We start from the raw sequence: 20,463 nt of genomic DNA, 5'->3' as shown, positions 1-20,463 counted from the left end.
TTCCAGCTCGGCTCCACATTAATTTTATTAATTTAGTTGGTTAGGGGCAACATGGGGTGGTCGTGAGAACATTTGGCTGACTGACTTGGTTTGTCTATTTGAGTCAGAGTTCATGTTCTAGCCATATGCAGCCAGATGTTGCTTAGGGGTAAGTCCCCAGACTCTGGACCACGCCATCCAGGGCCCATGACTCTGAAGGTAATTGAGCTCGTCGAGCACAATCTTGGAGAAAAGGAGAAATCACAGTACAGCAGGGCAGAGAGAAGAGCAGTAGCTAAGGCCATCTGGTGCTGCTCCCCTTCACAGGCAGCCGCCCGCATCACGGACATCTTCGATGTGGAGCCCAACAAGATGTGTATTGGGAGTCGCTCGCATGCCTTCGTCACAGTGTTGTTCACGCCACAGGCCATGCAGACCTACCAGTGCATCTTCGAGGCCACTCTGGATGGCTTGCCCAGGTACCAGCTAGCCCCTTTGCCGTGGCTTTGTAATAAAGTGGTGTTGCTGCCAGGTTGGTCTCAGCCCGCCTTGCTCTTCCTGTCCCCTGCAGCAACCTGGCCAGGAGCCGAGGTCTGGTGTTTGATATCGTTGGTGAGGGGACCCTCCCTCGAGTGACTGTCATCCGACCGACTCTATATACCCAACATGGAAACCCCTTGCTCCTGTTTAAGAGGCTTCTGCTTGGCCATTCAGAGAAACTGCCTCTCATCCTTAAGAACAATGGCACCATCCCTGCCCAGGTAACAGCTGAGGGTGACACGTGGGATGACACGTTAGCCACACCATGTTGCTTTACCTTGTCTTGCAGCTTCTGCAGTTTCAGGCCCATGGCAGGAAAGAACTGTATGGCAGCACCACCCTACATGATTCTCATGGCGGTGACTTTATAAATGCTCTACCGCAGTGGCTCTCACCCGTCCTAATGCTGCGCCCCTTTAATACAGTTCCTCTTGTTGTGGTGACCCCAGCCAAATCATTTTCTTTTTTAAGATTTTTTTAAGATTTATTTATTGATATATATGAGTGTGCTGTCTTTCTATACATAAACAAGACAGAAGAGGGCATCAGATTCCACTACAGATGGTTCTGAGCCACCCTGTGGTTGCCAGGAATTAAACTCAGGACCTTTGGAAGAGCAGCCAGTGCTCTTAGCCACTGAGTCATCTCTCCAGCCCCATAAAATTATATCCATTGATACTCCATAACTGTTATTTTGCAGCTGTTATGAATCATAATGAATATATCTGGTGGTCTTAAGCAACCCCTGTGAAAGGGTTGTTTGACCTCCAAAGAGGCCACGACCCACAGGTTGAAAAAAATACTATTCTATAGTCTCATTCACTGAAGTCCTGCCACCCACTAATTTTTCTTTTAATTTTTCTTAAAAATGTGTGTATATTCAGCTCATATATAAGTTTAAGAATCATTTTGTAATATTCCTTTAAAAAGTCTCCTTGGGAGGAGCTGCAGAGATGGCTTAATGGTTAAGAGCACTGGTTGCTATTACAGAGGACCTACATTTGGTTCCCAGCACCCTCTTCTGAACGCCATAGGCACCAAGCACACATACATGTGCAGGCATACATATAGTCCAAACATCCACATACATATAATAAAATACATACAAAAAAGTTCAATCTCATGGGAATCAAAACAAAAATCTTTGGATTATCTGGTCAATTCCTGGTTTTAGAGTTAACTGTCCACCAGGGGAAGCACTTGGGATTCCTGTCCATTCATTAGACCTTTAACTCCGTATTTCTAAACTATAAGTTTCTCCATGTAGTTTCTCCTTTCTACAGTCATTTATTATTTTGTGCACACATGAGAATGTGGAGCCAGAGGATAACCTCAGGAGTCCTTTCTCTTCTTCCACCCTGTGAGCCCCTGGGATCCGATTCTGGTTGTTAGACTCAACAGCAAGTGTTTTTTACCCACCGGGCCTTCTCAGTGCCCCCCATTTCGTTTCTTATTAGGTTTATTTCTAAATATATAATCTCTTGTTGCAGTGCAGTGGCTCTATTTCTTCCTCCTTTAGGCCACTTTATTTTTTATAGTCAGTATGGCTACCTTCTAAAAAAAAGTCAGATTTCTTACACCTAAAATCAAATGCCTGACTTTAGCCATGCCCACTTTCCAATGGACCAGAAACCACTTGTTTTCCTGAAGTTGGTCAGATGTCCACCTTGGTTTTCCTACAATCTTGCTAGAATGTTTACCATGACTCTAGAAAATACACAGTACCTGGGAGCTGCTGGCTTCTAGGAAATCATAGTTATGTAATTCTTCATAGAATTATGGGTATTCGTTTCCATCTCATTAGTTTGGAATATACTCTTCAGCTGCCTGCCTGTGTAACAGAAGCATTGGTAACCCACTTTGGCACTGTGTAGTCTGGAAGGTCACCTGTGACCTTTGGGCCTCCAGTTCCCACTCAGATACTAAAGGATGACCCTGACTCAATGCCCATTTTTCCTATCCAGGTCTACTGTTTATTACATAGATCTCTTAAGACTCTCAAAACCATGAATGCTGGAGCTAGGGATGTGGTTCAACAGGTAAAGCTTTTAATGCGCACGTATAAGGAACAGGCTATTGATCCCCTGAACCCACATAAAAGCAGGTCAGGGAGTGGCAGTCACCTGTAATCCCAACACTCAAGAGGCAGAGCCTGAAGATCCCCGGGGCAGATCGACTAGCTAGACTTGCCTGCCTCAGTGAGCTCTGGGTTCAGTAAGAAACCCTGCTTATATTCAAAGAGAAGAGCAATTGAGGAAGGCACAGTATCAACTTCAGGCCTCCATACACATGCACATCTGCACACACATGTGCACCCACACACACACACATGTCATTCACACATATGCGTGCAACAAAAGAGAAAATAAAAAGTGAATACTACCTACAATGACTTTGGAGGTTCTTGTCCCAAAATACAACACAGTATCGCAACCCAGACTCAGAATTCACGAACAGCCTGTAAGCCCAACCACTCAACCCGACTTTCCTCCTGCCAGCTACATGTGGACCTGCGAGACCAACTAGGAGTCTTCTCTCTCAAAGGAAGACCCACCACCTCCTACATCTACATCATAGAGGAAAACATACCAAATGAAAAAGGTGAGTAGCGGGTGCCTCAGTAGGGTGACAGCTCTCAGAAGCTGGTTTGCCAGGGCCTCTCAGGACCAAGCCACAGCTGGTGCTCGGTCACATCGCCAGTAGCCCAGTGCCCTAAAAGGGGTTGCTTTCCTTCTAGCCATAGTCTTCCTGGAGATATATCCTAAACTGATTCCGAATGGTAGCTTCTGTCTTCTGTTTACAGTCAAAAAAGCCCACACAGCCTCTCTGGTTGTTTCTCCTGGAGACACGGCTGAATTCGATGTCTTTTTCCACTCCAAGAAGATTGGGAGAATGACAGGCACCATCCACCTGTCGGTGATCAACAACCAGTATGAGGAGACCATGATTCACCTGGTGGGAGAAAGCTACGAGGACGACATCACCTTGGACAACATCCATGGGCTGACGGGTTCCGCTAGCCTGGAGTGCTCGGAAATATCCGAGGTCATAGAGATCGCGGAGGAAAATGGCATGGATGACTTGGTGGCAGGTGGGAGACATGGAAGTGAGGCCTTGGGGTGGGAATTCTGAAGCTGAGTTTACAATACACTTTAAAGCAATCAGTCATGCAGTCAAATGCGTTTTGGTAACAATTGTGATGTTTGTGTTGTGAAATGTTCCCCGTGCAGAGTCCAGTCCCTAAGTGGAAGGTTCGGTGCTTTAGAGACCACATGTCTTAAGCTTTAACATGCACATGACCACCAGGAGTCAGATTCAAAAGTGGATTATGATCCTGAAGGTCAGGGCAGGTCTGAAATTCCCATTTCTGATAAGATCCCGGAAGATGTGATGTTGTAGGCTGCTGGCCTGCTCATCAAGCACCTGCAGGAGCTTATCATAGTCCTGGAATGTACAACCTGGGGGTGAAATCAGCACTCTTTCCCGAATTGGTGTTTCCCTCCTGTTTGAAACTGTGCGAAGGCATCGCTCTAGTCAGGGTCAAACAGGAGCTAAAAATCAGATTCCATACCTTTATGGGATTCTCAGGCTTAGCACTAGAGGTATTCCAGGGAAAACTAAGTTCCAGATAAACAATCAATAGCTTTTAGTATACATATGTCCCCAAAGTACTGCACGGGATATGTTTATCATAAAGAATTACTCATTGTTTATTTCCAATTCAAATTTAATTGAGAATTCTATATTTTATCTAACAATCTAATATTTCATTGTATTTTCTCACCGAACAAATGACATTAGAATCTTTATTTTCTCTTAAACAAATAGAAGAGCCAAGGTAGGTGGATAGGTAGAACTGATGGATGGACGGACGGACGGACGGATGGATGGATGGATAAATTGATCAATTCCTGGCAGGCAGATCTTTCTACCCAGAGATCCAAAGCTTTTCATGTATAACCATCCAAAGAGAAAAGGGAAACTGTGACTGAGATACAGTATCTATCCAGATAGGCCTCCCTTACAAAGCAAGCTCTTAAAGGGGACAGGGAGGACTCACCAGCCTTCTGCTTCTGCCCCCTAGCCGCCCTGTTGGATCACATCCAGTTTGGGCACTGTCACATTGGGAACAACTACAACGTGAGCTTCACCATCACCAATCACAGCCAAGGGAATGTGATTCGCTTCGAGTGGCCCCTTTTAGCGACACTGTCTTTCTCCCCACAGGTAAGCAAAAGTCACTCACTGGGTTCCACACTCCCTTGGGCCTAAGTCAACCCCCGTGTGATGGTCACCTCATCCCTGTGGGTGCATGAAATGGGACACATGCATCTTGAATTAAGAAACTGCCCAGTAGCCATCCCACACTCAGACCCAGTGCTTGAGGGCACTGCTCAGGGCCCCGGGGTCTAAGATGAGATTAGCAAATCCTGCTGTGGGGAAGAACTTCAGGAAGTCTCTGGAGGCCTGGATAAATGACTACTGGTCCCAGTTTCCTATTCCAGAGTGTAGCCCTGTGTCCCTCTGAGTGTGGCCTTCGGAAGTGGCTCAGCAAGCCAAGAATGGTGTGCTTCACATCTGCAATCCTAACACATAGGAAGCTCAGGCAGAAATACTCGCAAGCTCAAGACCAACCTGAGCTGCATAGTGATTTCCAGGCCAGCCTAGGCTCCTGATAGATTCCAACACTATCTCAGCCCAAATCCATCCCTACAGAAAACTAATTAGCTACAGAAAATTAATCACACACTGTATCCCTTATCCAGTTCCAAGGCCTTGCCAAATTCATACAGTCTTTCTTATCCACATTCGGCCTATGATGATGCAGAGAGAGCGTAATGGATGTGATAATCTAAGTTGTCGAGGGCAGAGCTAGGCCTCCAGCAGCTCACTTACACTGTGCACTCCTATATGTGCACAGAGCGCCCATGCATATAGCTTAAGCAATCCAAAGCGTAATCAGTCTTTGCGGTCCAGAGGCAGGAGAGAGAATGTCTTCCCTGTCAGAGGACTGTCATGTGTATGGTATGTCTTTATATATCTTTATCTATGATAAATCACAAATCCATTTATTCTACTAAATGGGATCTCCTTTACATCCAGTGTATTTGAACAACTTAAAGCATTTCCATGCCAGGGCCCCTCCATACTCTTAAACATTATTAAGAACTCTGAAAGAAGTTTTATCCATGTGAATTATAATAATTGATAGTTAACCTATTAGAAATTAAAACTAGGAATGTTTTTTAAGATTTCTCTTTTTCTTATTTGTATGTGTATGGGTATTTTGCCTGCATGTATGTCTGTCCACCGTGTGCATCATGCCTGGTATCTACCCACAGAGACCAGAAAAGGACATCAGATCTCCTGGAACTGGAGTTACAGACAGTTGTAAGCTGTCATATGGGTCTTCTAGATAAACAGCCAGTGCTCTTAACCACTGATCCATCTCTCTAGTTCCCAAAATTAAGAATATTTTTAAATATACTTGTTTGAAAGTGCAATAGATGGACTATATTTTAATTCAAATACCATATTTTTATAAAAATAGCTATATTTTCAAATATGTATGTGATAAGGGCAGAATCCTTCCATCTTTCTTTTTAAGCTAGGCTCTTCTTATGTAGCCCAGGCTAGCCTTGAGCTTCTTACTCTCCTATCTCAGGTTACTGGATATCTGTGTTATGAGTGGGCACTATCAAAACCAGCCATTTTATGTACTTATAAATGTCTTTAATATGTGACTTAGTAAGAGTCGTATGGGCTCTGCTCCCTCCACTTCAGTCTGACTATGCATCGTCATCTTTAACTTCTAGTAAGTTTCACTGCACACTCGTGAGCAAAGGAGGGGGAAAGAATCAGGCAGCATCTCGGCACTAGAATGAAAGTTGTGTTCTACAGTACCCTGAAGAGATCTTGGGGACACAAGGGTCATTAGATCACTTTCTAGAAACTAGTATACTGTATTGAGCCAGCTATTTGTATGAATCATAATGAGTAAGTATCAGGTGGTTGAGGGCGGCATTTGGAGTCATAGGGCTTGAGTTTAAACCCAGATTGCTAGTGTCGAAGACCTTACGCAGATTTCAGGTTTTGTCATTTGTTAAGTGGGGGTGGTAGCTCTGGACCTCTCAAAGGGTGTCCTGGGGAATGGAAAAACTGCTCAAGAGTTTAGAATAGTACTTGAGGCAAGTGAGAGATTGGTGACTATTAATATTGTTCGTCTTATGATGTGTCTGCCTGTTTGTTTTGAGAGAAGGTCTATTCTGTAGCCCAGACTTGGCTGAAACATGTTCCATAGCCTAAGCCGGTCTAGACTCATGGTAAACCTAACTCACCCTCCCAAGTGCTGGGATTCATAGCATTAGCCAGTGTGCCTCACTTTGTGATGACATTTTAAAGAATCTCTTGTATGTATTTAAGTCGATCTCCTATATAAGCCTAGATCATGTATTTCGAGTCACCATCAGGCACCAAAGAACCTTAAGATTGAATTCCCCAAAATCTAAATACCAGACTTTTCCCTAGGTAGGCCATCTCCACCCTGGCTGTTCCAAGGACGTGGTGGTGACCCTGAAGTCAGATGTGCCCATCAACCTGAAGAAGATGACTGTCAAGTGCACGCTTTCCAAGATCGTGTTTCAGCTCCCTGCAGACCAGGTCCCTGACTGGGATGACCGCATGCGCACAGTCAAGTGGGTGGATGCGCCCCGAAACACACCAGGGAACTTGACTACAAAACGAAAAGTGAGTATCCAGGGCACACGAAATACAAATTCAGCCCAGTCAACCTTGCTTGGATGCCAGCTGTTCTCAATTTCAGTGTCTCGTTGTGGAAAAGAAAAAGGTTTGCATCTGACTTTAGTTCCAAAAGCGGCAAACTAGGTTTCCATACCCACCGCCCTCACTAACAACACACACAGTCTTAGCTGACAGATCCGCTGCAGTCTTGATAATGGCTTCAGCAAGTTCTTTCTCCTTTTTCTTCAGAAATGCTGTCTCTAGTCATCCTTTCCTGTTTCCTTCAGATGTCTGGACTTAGAGTAGTTAGAACTCTCGGTTCATGACAGGATCTCATCTTTGGCCCACACAGGCCCCTTGCGTTTATTCTTTGCCATTTTCTTTTGAATTCTATGATAAACTAACTCATATTCATCAAGGAAACTAGGCCCTGAATACCTGTGTGGCTCTGGTCATTCCATCACTTTGTCTCCCACCTAGAAGTAATCACTGTCCACGTCACTCCCTCGATGGATGGCTTGTTGACCTGAGCGTTCTAAAAGGACTGAGGTGAAGCTGGAGTTTTTAACTCTGTTTTTAGGTTATTTGTAGGTGGAGGCTGCTCATTCGTTTCCCGACCGCCCAGACCCAAAATAATCACACAGAAACTTTATTAATTGCAACACAGCTCAGCCACTAGCTCAGTCTTCTTATTAACTAACTCTTACCTCTTAAATTAACCCATTCCTATTTTATATTTTACCACAAGGCTCATGGTTTACCAGTAAGGTTCCAGGACATCTGTTTCTCTCCATATATCTCTGTTCAGATTTCCCACCTGTCTCTATTCTGCGCTGTCATGGGCCCAAAGAAGACTCTTTATTAGCCAATGGTAATAAAATATCTTTATAACATACAGAGGGGAATTCCACATCAACTATTGTATGTGGTCATGGTTACATGTGGCTATTGTGAATTAACTTCACTACTGTATATATTCCAGTCTTTTTATCTTTATCCCTGAAAGTTGAAATTTCAAGTTTTCTCTTACGGGCAGCATTTCTATGCATTTTGGCATCCATATTTACATTTCTACAAGAGGAGTCACTAAGTCAGGGGGCATGTGAGCGCTCAGCCTTTCCAAACGCACTATACCAGTTTTCACTCTTACAGCAAAGGAGTTTTGTGAGCCACATCCTTTTCAGCATCGGACTTTGTCAGACTTTTGGGAAGTTGGTTGGTTGGTTGGTTGGTTGGTTGGTTGGTTGGTTGATTGGTTGGTTGGATGTTGGTCGATTAGATGATCGGTTGTTGGTTATTGGTGATTTGTTGACTGGTTGGTTGGTTGGTTGGTTGGTTAGTTTATGAGATACTGGAGATAAGCCCACGGTTTTGTGAATCTTAGGCAAGGCATTTTGGCTTTTATCATTTGTATAACTTGGAAATTTTCTGATTATCAGCTTTGATTATATTTTTCTAACTACTAATGAGGTTGGATAGCTCTTCACTTGAGTATTGACCATGCAGGCTACCTTTTACATGAATGTTTGTTGTGCCTTTTGCCCACTTTTTGGTTATGGTGCTTATCCTTTGTTTAAGTTCTTTTATCTTCAAGAAATTCCATTTGTGTTATGTGTTCATACATATTCTCAACAAATTTACAGCTTGACTTTTTTCTTTATGTTTGTAGGTGGATGGCTGCTTGTTCATTCCCAGACATCCAGACCCGAAATAATCACTCAGAAACTGTATTAATTAAAACACTGTTTGGCCTATTAGCTTATGTGTATTTCTAGCTAGCTCTTACATCTTAAATTAACCATTTCTATTATTTATTTTATGCTTTACCATGAGGTTGTGGCCTACTGATAAAGTTCCAGTGTCTGTCTCCTTTGGCAGCTACATGGCGTCTCCCTGACTTCACCTACTCTCTCTATTTATCTCTTTCAGCCTGACTATATTCTACACTGCCATAGGCCCAAAGCAGCTTCTTTATTAACCTGTGGCAATAAAACATATTCACAGCATACAGAGGGGAATCCCACATCATATTTTTTAAATCTTTCTTCATTTTCATTCTGAATATGCATGTGTGGGTCAGGGTATGCATATATTAGTGTAAGTGGCCTCAGTAGTCTAAAGAGGGCATCAGATCCCCCTGGAACTATGGTTATGGGTAATTGTGAGCCATCCAGCATAGGTAGTGGGAACAAAACTCAGATCCTCTGCAAGAGCAGCATTCACTCTTAACCGCTAGGCTATCTCTCCAGCCCCTTTACATTTTGATAAACAAAAGCTATTCTTAAGTTTTTAAAGATTTTTTTTAGATTATAGATATGTGTTTTGCCAGCTTATATGTATGTGCACCATGTGCCTACAGTGTGCACAGAAACCAGAAAAGGCTATCAGATCAACTAGAGCTGGTGGTGAACCGTCATGTGGGTGCTGGAAATTGAACCTGGGTCCTCCAGAAGAGCAGCCAGTGCTCTCAACCAACGAGCCATCTCTCCAGCATGGAAAATACCCTAGACTTTAATGTGGTCAAAGTTACTAGGGTTTTTTGTTACTTTTATTACTTTTGTATCTTATTTTTAAGTCCGCCCCCACACACACACACACACATAATATATTCACCACTCTACATATTTTTAAATCCAAGCTTTTCTTTTGGTACTTAAGCCTTTCATGCATGTAGAAATTCTGTCTGATGTGCGACAAGGCTCTAGTTTCCTTGAGATAACTAGTTGATAACTAGTTTCATTGAGCTAACTACCTTGCCAAGTTTGGTCAGCCCTTCTACTCCCTAGTGAGTGCTGGGACTCTGTGTCATAGCCCAGTTTTATATGAGCCTGGTTCGCTTCTGTTCTCTATTCCATTCTGTTGTCAGTCTGTCCATCCCAGAGCCACTTTTACATTAACTTGATTTCTATAGTTCCATAATCAGCCCTGATGTTTGGAGAGAAGTTCCCTACTCCATATTGTTTAGTTCTGAGTGTTTTGGCCATTCTTAATCCTTTTTTTTCTCATGTATAATTTCTGAATCCATTTGCCACATATTATTAAAATCCATAATGGAAATGTGGAATCAGATTGCAGCTCTCAGTCACTGGGGGAACAAATGACAATTTTAGAATATTAGCTTGTCTTTCCTGTTAACAAAGTGCTTCTCTTTTCTAGATCTTCTCTATGACTTGCTATCCAGTCATCTAGTAGCAAGAGGGTTTTTCCATTGTTTTCTTTAACATTTTTGTTCAATTTCTTTTACTTTAATATTGTTTTACTATGCAGTTATTTAATTTGTTCTTGCATGAATTTTATTAAGTTATTTTTCTTTTTCCTCCAAATTTTATGTATAATTTCAAAAAATCATCTACATGTTTTTAGATTTGTGGGGTTGCTGGTGATGCACCCCTTTAATGATTCCTGTTGTTTGCACTTTCCTTGATCCATCTTACCAAAAGTTTTCAAATCTCTTCACAACTAAACAATTCTGTTGGTCCTTTTCTTTTGCAATTTGTTTTCTGTTTAATTAATACCTGTTCTTTTATCTATACTTTGTTTTTGTTCTTGTTTTTGTTTCTGAGACAAAGTCTCTCTCTACCTAGCCCTGACTATCCTGAAAATCACTGTGTAGACCAGGCTGGAGTCAACTCACAGAGCACACCTGTCTCTGCCTCCTGAGTGCTGGGATTAAAGGTGTGCTTCACCACGCCCAGGTCCTCTGTCCTCTTTAGAGACCATCTGACCCAAACCCCATGCCCACGTGGTTCCAATCATCTCAGTAATTACCTGTTATTCGGTTGTTCATTTCCATCCCAACCTATTGAAGGTACCAGTCATGTCTCCCTACGCTGCATCTGTGGGTTCATGTTCGTTTTCACGGTAGCTTAAAGTAGTGTGCCGTCCCCGTGTTCCTGCGGGCTGCTGAGGATGTGACTGCCTTTGTTGCAGGTAATAGAGACAGACCCTGAGCCAGCCCACTCGATAGTAGAGGAAAACTACCGAGAGCTGCGGATCCAGATCAGCGCCAATGTGGACTTTGCGTCGTATCAGTGCCATACGAATGATGTCTTCTTTAAGGAAACGCTGGTTTACCAGACCCGAGTGTTCGAGTGAGTCTCCGAAGGCTTAAGACTACCAGGAAAACTGTCATTAAGGGCTAAACAGTGGCGTTTTAAAGTTCTTTATATCTTTACATAAATAATTTGCAGCTTTTACAAAGAAAGTGCTTTGGGCTGGAGAGATGATTCAGAGGTTCAAAGCACTGCCTGCTCTTCCAGAGGTCCTGAGTTTAATTCCCAGCAACCACATAGTGGCTCACAGCCATCTATAATGAGATCTGGTGCCCTCTTCTGGCCTGCAGGCAGACATGGAGGCAGAATGTTGTATGCATAATAAATAAATAAATAAATAGATCTGTTTTTTTAAAAAAAGAAAGTACATTAACTGAGTGCATTCTGATGAAATTGCTTTTAAAAATTACTTTTTAAAAAGATTTTCAGCAAGGCATGGTAATGCACTCTGCAGAAGGCTGAGATCAGAAAATCTTGAGCTCTAATCTATAATTACCTATATAACAGCAAGACTCTGTCTCAAAATGTGCTTTTTTGAGACAGAGTATCACTAAGTGTTTCTGCCTAGCCTAGAACTCACTATATAGACCAGGCTGGTCTCAAACTCACAGAGACTAGTCTGCCTCTGTCTCTCAAGTACTGGGATTAAAGATGTGCACTACACATAGGTGTATTTACTTTTAATCCTTTTATTTTATACTTGCTTCTTGGCTAACATGTAATAATGGTACCTATTTACAGGGTAGAGTGTCTATTTCAGTGCAAGCATACAGTATGTAATGATTGGATCAAAATAATTAGCATTTCATTTCCTTAACATTTATCTGGAGGCAGAACCATCAGACTCCTGTCCCCTAGTTCCTTATAAAGTATAAGGCAGGCTTTTGTAGACTGCAGCACACTGACTTACTGCTCCCGCTGCACTGCGTTCTGATACCTTTTATCCGACCTCTCTCTGTCCGTGCCTTCCCTCGGACCCGTCCCAGCTCCCAGTCAGCATTATGCCATACTCTTCTACTTTGAGATTAACTGTATTAACTTCCCCATGTGAGAGAGAACACATGATACATGCCTTTCTCTGTCTGTTTTGTTCAGCATGATGTCTTCCAGCTCCATCCATTTTGCTGAAATGGACAGACTTATAGAAGACAGTAAAGAGGTTTCCCAAAATGAAACTGAAAATAGACCTACCATGTGACTCAGCTAGCTCCCTTCCGGGCGTGTGTCCGAAGGAAGGACAATCCACATGTCAAGGAGATGTTTGCTCTCCCGTGTGGACTCTTCATAGCAGCCAGAGCTTCAGCCTGGGTGTCCACTGTCAAATGAATAAAGAAAATGTGACATACTTATGTATGTGCACAAAAGAATATAATTCAGACATTTTTTTAAAAGCCTTAAGAAATGAAGTGACTTGCCTTTGAAAAACAGTGTAGCCGGCACTCGGGCAGGGCACAAATATGGACAGCACATTCTGAAATCTGGTCCTGATCCACCCACAGGTTTGACCTCGTTAACACAGGACATGTGCTGTTAGAATTCAACTGGACCTCGGAAGATACCTGCAAGGCAGTCAGCTTTGCCATGCCAGAATATCAAGGTAAATTCAATGCCGATAAACCCCAGGGCCTGACCCAGGTCACCTGTTCATAGAAGGTCAGCTGTCCTGACAGGGCTTTCTAAGTAGCCAAGGGATGGCAGAGCATTGGCTTTGTGGGGTTTGCATAGCCGTGTGGGCCTCTTCCCCTCCCGGATTCCTTCCCTCCAGACTGATGGCTCACATCCCTTATCACTAGGAATCTTATCTTCCTGTTCTCAACCTGGAAGATTTCAGACCACTTTAAAAACTGTCCTGGGGCTGGAGAAATACCCCAGCACTGACTGCTTCTTGCAGAGGACCCAGGGCTCAGTTCCCAGCATTCCCAAGGTGACTTACAACTGTTACTGCAATGCCAGGGAATCTTACACCCTCTTCTGATCCCTGTAGCGCCAGAAATGCATGTGGTGCACATACATACATGCAGAAAAGCACTTGTACACATAAACATAAATCTTCTTTAAGAAAAAGAAAGAAAGAAAAGCCAGTGAAAGCTCTGGGTTATTTTTCCAGAAAGAATATATACCTAGGCCAAAGTGTGTATATATAGCTTACACACACAAAGCACTAGCAAAGGGCCCCACACCTGGCAGGTAAGTAAAGTGCTGTTGTTGTTTCACTTGTGAAGACTCACGCACAGGCTGTTCGAATGGGCCCTTAGCCATGGACTCCCACTTTGTAAACCCCTATGTTAGAGCAATAGTTCTCCACCAATTCTCTTCATAGCTCATCACCCTGGTGTAGAAGACCCACAAACCCTTTCTTGACCTACCCTCTCTGACCCAAAAGGAAATAAATCTGAAAACACCATAAAATTAATATATGTGTTTTTCACAAGTCACCTGGGAAATGAGTTGGTTCCTTTCTACTGTGCCCAGGGTTAAATATACCTGCTATAAGAGATGGTCCCCAGATGTCACTGAAGGTCCGTAAGCACTTGTGAGTGGGCTGCCTCCCAGGGTCCCTGCAGACTATCGCTTTTTCTCCATCCTCCCTCAGGCTCCGGTCAGAAAGATCAGCTTAGTCAGGGCACGGGCAGCACCCTGGACAGCGCCTTGGACCACTGGCCTGAAGTCTCTCCATCCCCCTTTTCCGTGGAACCCTCCTCGGGAGTCGTGCCTGTTGGGAAGACTCAGAAGATCAAAGTGAAGTTCTCCCCAATGGACATTGGGGAGTTCGAGAGCACCCTGTACTGCCAGTAAGGAAATGTTTTCTCCAAGCCTCTAGCTCTTACCCTCCTCTTCCCTCCCACCTCTGTCCTTCTTTCCCACCCTAGATACCTCGGAACCTGGGAGTCTAAAAGGGCCAGCCTTTAGAGAACAGGGAGAATGTTGTCTAAGCCCCGCTTATCAACTCACCCATTGCTTCCACCTGCCTACTGCTCCCTTCCTGGCCACATACAGTACTCCACTAAATAAGAGTAATTCGCAACCAGGCACCTTCTACCCTTTGAGAGAGCGTCCTTCTCCATTCTCTGAGACTCCTCTATCTCATATACAAAGTGCAAGCAGCAATCCTTATAATGAGCTAATTTAAGCAGAGAACTTGGAGCAATGCCTGGCCCACAGTAAGCCCAATAAACAAAGATAGGAGGAGAATATGGGATGGGGGATCTGGTCTGGTTTGGTATCTAGTGAGAGAAAAACAAGCAAAGACATGCATCAGTGCAAGTCCCAGATGTGGTACTTTCTCCACAGGGGAATTCTTCTGTAAGCCTTGTCCTAGGATGACGGAGACTACACACGCTGTCAGAGTTTGTGAGTCCTGGCTCTCACACTGCAGAGACCTGTGCCACACTAGGGTTGCCTCTGCTCGGCCTTGAGGCTGAATCTGTTCACAAGCATCACAGTCTATAAGGGTCTTAGGATAATTTCTTTTTAGGATTTCCAGGTCCTTCCCTGTAATCTATCAGGTGCCTAGGAGTAGACCCAGAGTGTAAGCACTCCTTTTAGCATCTAACACTGATAGGAGGAAAAAGGTTGGAGCCACATGTAAGTGCACAGAGGGATCCATACTCAGGATTCTCATACACAAGCCACTCATCCATTTAACATTTAGTGAATACGTACTATGTAGAATTGCCAGTCAAGTCACATACGATTGTCGGTCAAGAAAAGCCACCTTCTGCTCATACAGAACTCACATTCTGCTGGACAGAATATCCATTTCCAACCCGCTAAGAAAGCAACAACAGATATAAAATCAAATTAAAATAACTTTGTCATTTCAGAATTCCCAACTTGCCATCAGGGGAGCAAGGCCCTGTTCTGGTCACAAGAGGGCGAAGCATCCTGCCGTTCTGTCATTTTGACCTGAAGGAATCAGACTATATCACAGGTCATCGGCGCAACCCAGAGCTCCGAGGAACAGGCGCTGGGCCTCTCGATCCAAACACCCGAGTGATTGAGTTCACTAGTGTGGGTATAGGAGGAAAGAATCTCCGGTGAGTCATGTGGGTTTGCATTGGCTGAATTCATACCCGTCTGTCCTTCTAAAGAACTCAGAGAAAGAATTCAGAGAGACCAGCTATACTGATACCTAGACATGGTTTTGATGTCCTGGGGGTTGCTCTAGATATTTAATATCAGAGAACTGGTACATGAATGAAGCTGGATCCTGTGTCTATAATTTTGACAGAGGGGGAGTTTTGGGTTTTGGTGCGCGTGCACGTGTGTGTGTGTGTGTGTGTGTGTGTGTGTGTGTGTGTGTGTTGGTTATGAGCCTAGCCTTTAACGGCTGAGCCATCCTGTAAGAGATGGCTTAGCAGTCAAGAGCTCTGCCTACTCTTCCTGAGTTCAATTTCCAGCAACCACATGGTGGCTCACAACCCTCCGTAATGAGATCTGGTGCCCCCTTGAGGAAGAGACCTGGTCAGTTGTTCTCATCAACTTAAACAATGAAACCCAATACGGATAAGTTCAACAGAACCACCATATACAGGCTGCCCATGCATGCTTCAGCATTTCTAGGACATATATACATATACACGTGTGTGAAATGAAATATATATATTTGGATATATGTATTCCCTCACTCCCCACCTTGACCACAGAGCATCCCTTGACACATATGGCCTTGGGAGCATTATCACTCCAAAGTTAAGGACTCCCATTATCCTTTAGATCCTAGGGGGAGGTGGCATTTTTTATTTCTACAGTAATGAAGTTCTCAGATCATTTCTAAGAGGAGGTTTCTAAGAGGAGACTGTGACAATTCTGGGGTCTACCTAAACTTTCTTGAATTTTTCTAATGCCTTTCCTCACTTTCTGCTATCAATTTTCCCCTTTGGCCAGGACCTTTACCATCCTGAACCCGACCAATAGCACCTACTCTTTCTGCTGGACCTCTGAAGAAGCAGAAAGCCTCCAGCACCCTCCAGCCTTTGTGTGCCTTACAGAAAAGGGTGTCATTCATCCCGAAAAGAAAGCAGAGGTGTGTGTGGCTGGGAACCCCGCAATTCTAGCCATCTCTGCATAGCAAATGTGTGAAGAGAGAACATTATTGATCAGCAAATATTTACTGAGTGGCTATCAAGTATAATCCCAGTGTGAAGATAGATCTGCACTCTCTTGGATGACTGTGGAAAAAGCCCCAGTATCTGCCAGGATTTTAAGAATATATTAAAGGAGCAAAGGGGAACCAGACATAAAAATCTGGGGATTCCTGGGCTTGTGGTATGAGGACTTTAAGAATTGTCTATATCTAAAAAATTGGCAGCAACAAAGGGACATGTCTTTACTTTCCCAATGAAAAAAGGCAAAAAGTAAGAACAGAGTCCTAACTTGTGACTTGATCCTAAATGTCTCCACAATAATATAGGGCAGAGGGTCAGATTTATATGTAAATTTGACAAGCAAAGTATACATGTAGGCTCCATGGCCAGTAAGTTCTACAGAGGATCTTGTATGTAACAATAAGTCCATGAAATGGAAATTATGAATTCAAATATCTTCTGGTAGTTGGCAAGATGGCTCAGCAAATAGGGGTGATTGCTGCCAAACTTGAGAGCCACGTGATAGATGGAGAAAGTCAACCCCCACAAGCCATCCTCTGACCTTCAACATCTGTGCTCGGCACACACACACATACACACATAAACATGTGCACACGCACGTATGTACGTGTGCATACACACAGATACATAAGTAAAGAATTAAATTAAAATGCTGGTGTTGGTGCTGGAGAGGCAACAGTTAATGCTTTCTGCTTTTGCAAAGGACCCAAGTTCAGTTCCCAGCACCTATAGCAGGCCTATAACTCCAAGTCCAAAGGGATCTGTCACTTCTGGATCCTGGACACATGTAACCATATGCACATACCCACACATAGACACATGCATACACATAATTTAAAAATAAAATCTTTTTAAAAAATATCTAATGCTTTTCATAAGATCACCCAAATGAACAAAGCAGGTGGGAGGGGGGTGATAGGCAGTGGTGACACCAGGACCCGCTGGCTCTTCCTCTCCTCTGGCAGATGATCACCACACAGACAAATAGACCCAGGCTGGCCTCTTCTCCTACACTTTTCTGAAAACACCAAATTTCTGGATTTCTCTCCATCCTATGTATTGGTAGTAAACACATTATTTTTAACCCTTCCCATACAAAACAAAGCGTATTTGTAGACTCTCCGCTTGGCCTCTACATATTGACAGTTCCCAAAGCCAACTAATTCAACATAGGATCCAGGAGCTAGGTTCCCCATAGCTGTGGTCCTTCTTGGATGTACTCCTCTGCAGCCCAGAAATGTGTCAAAGACCCTGCCCAGTTGCAGAATCTGTCATCCAAGACTGTGCTGATTTGGGGTGACAGTGGTGTCCCTGGTGTGGCATATTTCCAGAACATCTTTCCTGCATTATCTTGTCATTGGCATGGACCTTGCCAAATGCTATTCTTCTATTCGGTCCTGATTGATCAAGTACAAATTCATGTTAGCCCCGGGGGGAAGTACCTACAGTAACTTTTAAGAACAGACTTTTCTTCCAGATCTTTCTGCTTCTTTCTAGCAATCTGCTCCATTTTCTCTCTACCAGTCTGTTTCCTCCATCTTTATTTGTTATTTGTTATGTTTTTGCTCCTTTGTATCTTCGCTTAGCAGACAGATTGTGGCATGCCATGACCCACTTCACTTTCACGGTGTCCATCCCCATCGGTGCCACTGCCATCCAGCCCAGTAACTCATTATCTTCTTCTGAATTTCAGAGACAGGCAGGCAGGCAGGCAGAGGAGAGAGCCATCTTGTTGCCCCGGTAATGATCTATATCATTACCAATACCAGTGATCTGGTTTTGGGCTATATGCCAGACTGTTGACAGACACGTGGGTCGTCTGTCTTTGGAATTGGTGCCAGTCCAGTCCACTGTGCTACAACCATGCCATCCAAAGAATGGCACAGAGTACAACAGTATAATCAACATAGTCTGTGAATGGCATAGATGACTCTGTTCTCAAAAGGTGGGGCAAACTGGTTGACATTGCTCGTATAGCCATACCTACTTTTAGGCGGTAATAATAACCTGGGAAATTGTCACCTCACACTAGTAGGTCTCCAAAAGGACAAGGAAGAAGTGCCTCTCACTGTCCTTTTTTCAATTGTCTTCTTAGATTGTGTTCCAGTTCCTACCTGCTCACCTGGACATCACAGAAGCATTCTGGACTTTCTCTATCCCGGAACACAATATCTCGGTCCCCTTCCTGCTGGTGGGCAAAACCACAGACCCCCTCATCTCTCTTGACCAGTCACATCTCAACTTCAGCTCTCTCCTCATTGGTAAGGTGGTCCAGTCAGTTTTTCATTTTTGAGCTGACATGGCCTTAGGTCATCAAGGATTCTGGGAGCACGCCTCTCGGAGCCTTCCAGAAGAGATATATCAGAAAGCCTCTGTCATTTATCAGAGAGCCATGTGATAGTTTTCTCCCGATCTCAATTCCATCAGCTGTCTTTGGCAGCCACACCCTAACACCCTGAGAATACCTGGGAGGTTTGTTATAGAGTCCCAGAGTCTCCTGGGCAGGTTCCTGTAGGGCCTGCACAGACTCTTCATTGTACATGTCTCTACACCTCCAGGCTGTGGGCTGTGTTTGGTTGGTGCTTGGTCTGTTCTACAGTGTTCAGATTCCTCTAACTTCTTTCATACATCCATTGGGTTCAGAAATTGTTATTGATGGGCTGGCGGGGACTATGGCTTCACTGGTGGAGTTCTTGGCAAACACGCTTAAAGCCCTGGTTCACTCTCCAGTACAGAGGGTAGGGAGATACCGGATTGGCCCAAATATTCCTCCGTGGAATGGGAATACTCTAAAATAAATCATGAAGTCCTCAGGTTTACATTCTAATCATGGGAAGGAGACAAACAAAACCAAGTAAAATACATAGTAAGCCATAGGTTGATACATGTAATAAGAAAGATTTCACCAGGATAGAAAGAATAGGAATGTGGTAGGTGCTGAGAAGGTAACATTCCAGCAGAGACCTGTGATGTAAAGGAAGCTACCATCAGATGCCTATGCGTCTCTCATATGGATATGAGTGGGAGTGTGAAATACAAATACAGCCAAAGAACTTTTAAGTGATTCATGAGATGTCTATTTCGACAATATTGTTCACGATAGTAAGTCAGACAATCTGAAGAGTGTAACTCAGGAATGCAGTGATGTTGACTTCAGTATAATCATTATGTCTATAATGAGGAACCATACAATCATGTTGATGTACCAAAAAGTCCTTGCGAAAATTCCTCAGAAGTTCCTCCCTGTCTCCACTCTCAAAAATCCTCCAGTAATAAATCAAGGGTTGCAGGAAAACATAAGGGCTATTAAGCTATAGCAAGAGAGCAGCCAACAGTGTCCTGTAGTAAATAAAGCCTCTGAAGTTGTTGGAATTAAAATGAGTTAGGCAAGAGAACTGAACATTTTCTTAGAGATTGTAACAATCATGAAAAATCAAAAAAAAGAAGTATAATGGGCATTAACTTTAAGGGAGGAAGAAAAATTATCTACGTTGCTGTGGCGAATCATTTCGTACACATAAAGCCTCAAGAGTCAAGAGAGAGACTACTAGAATCAAGATCATTTGGTAAACTGGGTGAGACCAATGTGCAAAAAATCAACAACTTCATCCCTTTTTGCTGTAATACCTAGAAGCAAAAACAAAAATAAAAACTCTATTTACTGCTAACTAAATGTACAATATCCAAAGATAAATCCAATTCTCAATTGACAATTCTGTGTCAAGAGTTGAGTCACATTAAAATGCTTCCAAATAAGAGCTAAACATTTGGTTAATTCTTCCAAAATTAAATGCAAACTTAATCAAATTTCAATTAGAATCCCAGCTAGGATTGCACAGGATTCACAGTTAAATTTTAATGTCAGATAGACTTGATGTTAGCATAGATATGTCCCAAGTCATATTTGTTCATATTTATGCTAATAAAAGTTATTTGTGAAATCTGATAGCCTCATTCTCCCAGGATTGAGGAAGGGACTTGAAAAAGATGAGCCTAAAGTTTTGTGGAAAAATAAATGTTGTAATGTTAGCCAAAGATAAAGC

The 20,463-nt window shown here is 43.3% G+C and overlaps 1 protein-coding gene across 1 annotated transcript in view; it reads left to right on the top strand.

Moving 5' to 3' along the window:
• Hydin (HYDIN axonemal central pair apparatus protein) overlaps positions 1 to 20,463 on the top strand; it is a 337,184-nt gene that overhangs the window by 292,531 nt on the left and 24,190 nt on the right. Inside the window, exons 61-72 of the mRNA XM_048437266.3 lie at positions 307 to 458; positions 551 to 740; positions 3,018 to 3,120; positions 3,323 to 3,610; positions 4,604 to 4,746; positions 7,048 to 7,266; positions 11,191 to 11,351; positions 12,812 to 12,909; positions 13,906 to 14,104; positions 15,137 to 15,349; positions 16,200 to 16,338; positions 18,516 to 18,681. Coding sequence (XP_048293223.3) covers positions 307 to 458; positions 551 to 740; positions 3,018 to 3,120; positions 3,323 to 3,610; positions 4,604 to 4,746; positions 7,048 to 7,266; positions 11,191 to 11,351; positions 12,812 to 12,909; positions 13,906 to 14,104; positions 15,137 to 15,349; positions 16,200 to 16,338; positions 18,516 to 18,681 — 2,071 coding nt within the window. The remainder of the gene's footprint in view (positions 1 to 306; positions 459 to 550; positions 741 to 3,017; positions 3,121 to 3,322; positions 3,611 to 4,603; positions 4,747 to 7,047; positions 7,267 to 11,190; positions 11,352 to 12,811; positions 12,910 to 13,905; positions 14,105 to 15,136; positions 15,350 to 16,199; positions 16,339 to 18,515; positions 18,682 to 20,463) is intronic.

The sequence above is a fragment of the Myodes glareolus genome, chromosome 22, assembly GCF_982192425.1.
Source record: "Myodes glareolus chromosome 22, mMyoGla1.1, whole genome shotgun sequence".
NCBI classification, from domain to species: domain Eukaryota; kingdom Metazoa; phylum Chordata; class Mammalia; order Rodentia; family Cricetidae; genus Myodes; species Myodes glareolus.
Note: the sequence above shows the minus strand (reverse complement) of the source record. Positions and strands in the feature narration are given on the sequence as shown.